Consider the following 6,000-nt stretch of genomic DNA (forward strand, 5'->3'; position numbering starts at 1 on the left):
TATAATGCATTTGTTTCATCCAATAGAACATACTTTAGGTCTATAAGCCATGGTAATATTTTCCCAAATATTTTAAGTATATTCATTCACATTGTATTGTATGTTGTCTCTACATCTCTGGGGAGATAAACATAAGTTGCAGTGACTTAGCCTTTCTATGACTCAGTTTCCCCATGCTAAATGGAGCTCATTACTGCATTTAGCATATGAAGTGATTGCTAGAATTAAATGATATGTTAGCGTTATTAACCCAGTATCTGGTACAAATAAATGTTGGAACTTTCTGCAACTAACATTACCCATAGTATTTACAATTATCTACTGAAGCAGAAACTGAGATGCTTTAGAAAGTCAGAGGCAGAGCTGGGTCAGAACAGAGTCTCCCAATTTCCAGCCTGATTGTAACTCTGGACCACTTCACCATTTCTAGTAGATGAAATAATTCTGAGTTTTATGATTGCATTTGAAAGGATTGGTAAAGGAGAAAATTGGAAGAAGTGACCAAAATGTCTATCTCATAGAGAGTTCACATTTTAGGAGATTTCATTTATCTAGACTGTCATAGGTAATTGAAAACAGGTGTGTAACACCTGACACTGACAGATTGTATCACAGTGGAAAGATTTGAAGAATCCTTGTTACAGAAGCACCGATGGGTAGGAACTGAAGTGAGCCTGAGTTGCTATTGAACTATATTCTCTTGGTCAGCGATACCATCTTGCATTTGATTTAATTTCATCTCTGCTGCATATAATTGAGTCCAGTAAAGAAAACATAGTAAATCTCAAGGCTTTGGGGTGAGACTGATCTGGAGTGCAACTGTTCTCCTGTTTTGTACTTAAGGGTTAATTTCCTTATTCGAATGCAGAAATCATAATTCCTATTGCATATGGTTAGTCTGATGGCTACAGGAGATCATGTATTAAAAATTATTTTTATCAATAAAATGGTAGACTCATGCTGACCACCACATGAAGCCTAGTACTAGGCTTAATTAAAAGGAAAACAAAGGACTGGCAATGTGGCTTAGTGGTAGAGTGCCTGCCTAGCATGCGTGAAGCCCTGGGTTCAATTCCTCAGTACCACATAAACAGAAAAAGCCAGAAGTGGTGCTGTGTGGCTCAAGTGGTAGAGCACTAACCTTGAGCACAGAGAGGCTCTGGGATAGAGCCTAGACCTTGAGTTCAAGCCCCAGGACTGGCAAAAAAAGAAAAACAAAGATGAATAAGCCATCCATTTGCCTTTGTAGAGCTAATAATCTAGCCAGAAAAGAGAGGGCCAAGGCATACAAGGAGAATGAGTATGTAAGTACTCATGCATGAAATGTGACAGAAGAACTGTAAAGAAGACATTCCTAAAGATTCAGTAAGCTACAATGACTCAACAACAGATGTCAGGAGGGAACCGCACATGGATGGGTAAATAGAATTCCAATTACTAAAGAATATTCTGACCAAAGAAGATGAAGGCTACAAATCCTTACTTGTCTTTCTCTATTCAGTGTTGTCTCTTGATAAGGTAAATGCCAAGGGACATCTTTAAAGATGTCAAAGAATGATCACGGTCTCCAGGCAGAGGCTGTAGGGAGGGCTGATGCCTGTCTGGGTATCATGTTGAGGGACGTAGACGTGGCAGTGAGTTGTGTACAGAAGTTTCATGACCTAAGTGTCACCTCTGAGCTATCACTTCTCTGATTTCCACCTGACTCCCACTCCCCTCTATCCCCTCTGATAAACAACAATGTTATCACAGCTAACAAACAACAGTTCAGGAAGTACCCATCTGCTTCACTGATCAATATAATTCTAAGTGTGAAATGAAGGTCTTGATGAGTGATCATAAGAAATGGGCATAAACAAGCATGGCAGACTGAAAGCACCAGTAGCACCAATAGTTGGCTTCTCCGTGCATAAGCTTGCTGCCCTGCACCTTGTAGTCTTCTCCCACTCTGACATGGACTGACCTTCTATCTTTCATTGGCCAGTACTAAGCATGAGTCCAAGTATAGGCCTATAACTTCTTAGAACCCTGCCATTGTCATCATTACTATAAAGTCTGGTACCAGGGCACAGTGTCCTAGTCAACGTAATATTAGACTAACCCCAAACTACAATGACCAGTGTTGACAACTGACCACAGACCTGTGAATGACACAGCTCATAATGCTCTGGGGACAGTTGAAACTATCCATCTGGCCTGCAGACTCAAGAACAAAATTAAGGCTTACTATATTAAGCCACTAATTGGGGAGTTCTTTTGTACTCATCAATAGTTAACTGATACAGCATGCAGGAGGTCAATTCATTTCGGTTGTATTTGTGGGTCGTGTGAGAACTACATTCTCAGCTGGGGCAAACATGAAGCTATGAGAAATTAAAGAGAGGGGAAGGGGTAGCTCCTGAATCTGTCTTTTGATCTGGCTGCAATTCCTGAACTCTGAGGGACATTTAAAAATCTGAACTTGCTAGAGCTGGAACTGTAGCTTGCTAAAGACTGGCTGGTATCAAGAGGCCAGCAATTGGAAAGAAAACTGAGTAGATACAGAATTCTTGTCCTCTTGCCTCAGACTCTGGCCCTCTGTGGACTGGGCAGGTTGTCCTTCTGGGTCTCCCAGAGCTGAGCTTGGAGGCAATGCTCAGAGAATGCACTGACTGCCCTCATGGCTCCTATACCTTCTCTTTGGAGGAGCTGAGGACGCAGGAGTAAGAACAGCATCATCATGAACCAAGTCTCCTCCTGGTCCTTCCCGATGAGAGGGTCCCTCCTGGGGCTCTTCTGCTTCACTCTGACCATCTAGGAGAGCAAACCAAAACAGACAACCCCGTCAGATGATGGGAGGGTGGGAGCTCAAGCCTCCATGCTCTGCAGGCACCTGGAAGGTCAGGGTGACCACAAGACTTTTCTCTGCTATGGTTAAATTGAACGTATTATTGGCAGAAAGCCAGACACATGCCTTGATTTTTCTAACCTACCTGCTTCAAAAAGAAAAAAAGAGCAGGCCTATGTGGCTTGTCTTACCGAAAGAAGACAGGGTTATCCACAGAAGTACTTTTGTGTGTGGCACTTGTGTTTGGGAGGCTCCCACAGGGCCAGTCCCTCCCAGCAGAATGGTAGGTATTTAACTTCCAGGAGAGGCAGATTCCCCTCTGCCCTGTTTGCTTTGTGGGCTGAGGAATGTAATCAGGAACCACAGCCTCCAGATCCTCAGAAAGCCTGTAGTGGACAGCTCTAATCTCCACCAGCTCCCAATGAGGCTGCCCACTAGAGGACGCTCCCAAGGACCAGAAAGCCTAGACTCCTCAGTAAAACTTCTCTACTATCAGCTACGTAACTTGGAGCAAGCCACTCACCCTCTCTGAATCTCTGTTGTAAAATAAGCAGATATATATATATATATATCCATCTATATATTTATTTATATATACATGGATCAGGTCAAATAACAAGCATCCAAGACTTATTAAATATGTCACAAGTATCATTTTTCATAGGGTACTCTAAGGAAAGAACAGCATATTCAGCCTTGTGTCATCAAGATCTAAGTTCAAAGACAACAAGAAAGACCCAAAGTCTTTTCCATCTACTCCCTGAGGCCATCATGTTGAAATAAAGGACAAGTATTCCTATTAAGCCGTAAGTCTCACTCCTACTAAAATTGTAACATATCCCCTTTCTACCCAAGAGGAATTCTTAATTATTATTATCAACATCTCAGTGCTTGCAGACTTTTCTCTGTAAGAAAAGGTCTACCAGGCCTGGTGTCAGTGGCTCACATTTGTAATCCTAGCTACTCCGGAGGCTGAGACCTAAGGATCATGGTTCTAAGCCAGCCAGGACAAGAAAGTCTGTGAGATTCTTAACTCCAATTAACCACCAGAAAACAAGAAGTGAAGTTGTGGCAGTAGAGCTCTAGCCTTGAGTAAAAGAGATCAGGGCCGGGCCCAGAATTCAAGTCCCACTGCCAACAAATCAATCAATCAAAGTTCTACCCATAAGGCCACAGGATGGCTGCAAATGGCTACACTCCTGGTATACGTGGGAGGGTGGGGCAGGGGAAATCCGAGGGCATAACACCTCTGAACAATTAATTTACTGTTTATCAAAATGCCATACCAGGAAGTAGAAACATATTTGGGGGGAGGTTCAAAGAGCACACAGGAGTGGAGAGAAGAAGGGTGAGCTAATGCAGTCATCATATTCAATGCACATTATGTAAAAAATGAACTACGTAATTTGAGGGTAGGGACAAGAGGGAGAAAATATGGGAGAATGAAGAAAGGGGCAACATTGACCAAAAAGCATTGCACTCATAACCTGACTTATTGAATTGTAATCCTTTTATACAATTACTTAATGATGATAATATTTAATAATAATAAAATTTAAAAACAAAACTACCCTCCTTCCCATAAAGAGACAGGGTTAGTGAAGACCAACTGAAGTAAGGCAGTCAGGTTTGGCCGGCACCATATTGGCCACATGGTGGATGGTAGGGTCTGGCATCTTGTCTTCATGCTGGGAGAGGGAAACGCCCTATCCATCACCTGCCTCCCAGGTGAAGGACATGCCCAGATCTCTGAAGCCAGGGGCAGGCACTTGGCTGATAGGTTACTGAATCTGTCAGTCCAGTGCCTGGCAGTGGGAATTTCCTGTGTACCTGCCCCCTGCTCAGACCCTATTTAGGCCTAGCCCAGCCCAGCCACTGTTAAGCCATGCCACGTGTGTCTCTGTGATCTTGTCAAGTCTCCTGTCTCCTGGCTCATCTCCGGTCATCATGGGGTCCCAATTCAGCTCTCCATGGCAACTGAATTGGCTTGTTGGTATTGTTTTTGTTCCTTCTTTCTCTTTAGCCTGTTTCCTAGCTGTGTTATGTGTATTTGGGGGCTTCAGGCCTTTGTAACAACTGGCAGCCTGCAGCCTGTTAACTGTGTAATAAAGACTCCAATATTCTAATCTTCCAAAGTAAGGCTTCTGGAATAATGCCCCTTACCACACAACCATTGCCATGGGAGCATGTTGGCCAAGGGAAGGTCCAGTCTTGAACTGTCCTCTATCAAGTGTCCTTGGCAGAAGTCTCCAGGGGACCAGCCAGACCAGCCAGGCATCCACTTGGACGCCATTAATCCAATCTATCACTACCAAGTGTCTCCAATGCTGGGCTTGGCCTCTATTGGAAAGGTTTATGCCGTAACTCAAAGCTTTGCTCTTTGGAAGAAGGGAGTAGCTCATTTAAAGTTAGGACATAAAGTAAGGCAGCATAGACCTCCATTTCAAAGCCACATTTTCCTAGTTTTGAAGTCCTTGTAGCTCAGGACCAGCCTCATGGGCCTGTGGTCCTCCAGGGATGGATGAGGTCATCCTGGCAACCCATTTCATAATGGTAGACACTGAGAGTCAGAAGTGCTGAGTGGCTTATCCTGGGTCACAAAACATAAATAGAGCTTGAGCTCTGGTCACAGTCTCCTCATCGAGACCTGACCAGAGCTCAGCAGACACCGACCCCACCACTGCCCGACTATGACCTGGGCCTTGGGGTGGTTTGCCTTGGGCCCACACTGGGATTGGAGGCAATCTAAAGCACCAGCGAATGGCACATTTTCCCCTCACTCCTTGGAACACAGAAGCACCTTGAGCCCAGCAGGGCCCTGAGGCCCCTCAGGCCCCTGGGCAGTGGCCCATGCCCCACCTCTCACCTCTCACCTTGTGCAGCCTTGTTGGTAAGGATTAACCCTTTCTCTGCTTTATTTTTCTTCTTCTTCTTTAGCTTCAGCCCAAACATCCCCTTTCTGAAAAGAAGAAGAAAAACTAAACAATACAGTCTAGTAGAAACTTTGAGTCATCCCCACATATCAGGAGAACAGAGATATGTAAACATAGATATGCATCCTCCCGGCTCACAGACACCTTATCCACCCAGCATAGGATCCAAAGACCAGCGTCAGGACACACAGCCCTCCACTAGGCCCAGTTTCACAGAAACAATTTCATGGAGATGAGGCA

General features: G+C 44.2%; 1 protein-coding gene across 1 annotated transcript in view; it reads right to left on the bottom strand.

Annotated features, from left to right (window-relative positions):
• Fer1l6 (fer-1 like family member 6) overlaps positions 1–5,779 on the bottom strand; it is a 125,983-nt gene extending 120,204 nt beyond the window's left edge. Inside the window, exons 1-2 of the mRNA XM_042673094.1 lie at positions 5,701–5,779; positions 2,673–2,793 (exon numbers count right to left, since the gene is read on the bottom strand). Coding sequence (XP_042529028.1) covers positions 2,673–2,793; positions 5,701–5,779 — 200 coding nt within the window. The remainder of the gene's footprint in view (positions 1–2,672; positions 2,794–5,700) is intronic.
• Positions 5,780–6,000: the final 221 nt, after the last annotated feature.

This window comes from Dipodomys spectabilis, unplaced genomic scaffold (genome assembly GCF_019054845.1).
Source record: "Dipodomys spectabilis isolate Male_0828 unplaced genomic scaffold, ASM1905484v1 ptg000783l, whole genome shotgun sequence".
NCBI lineage: Eukaryota > Metazoa > Chordata > Mammalia > Rodentia > Heteromyidae > Dipodomys > Dipodomys spectabilis.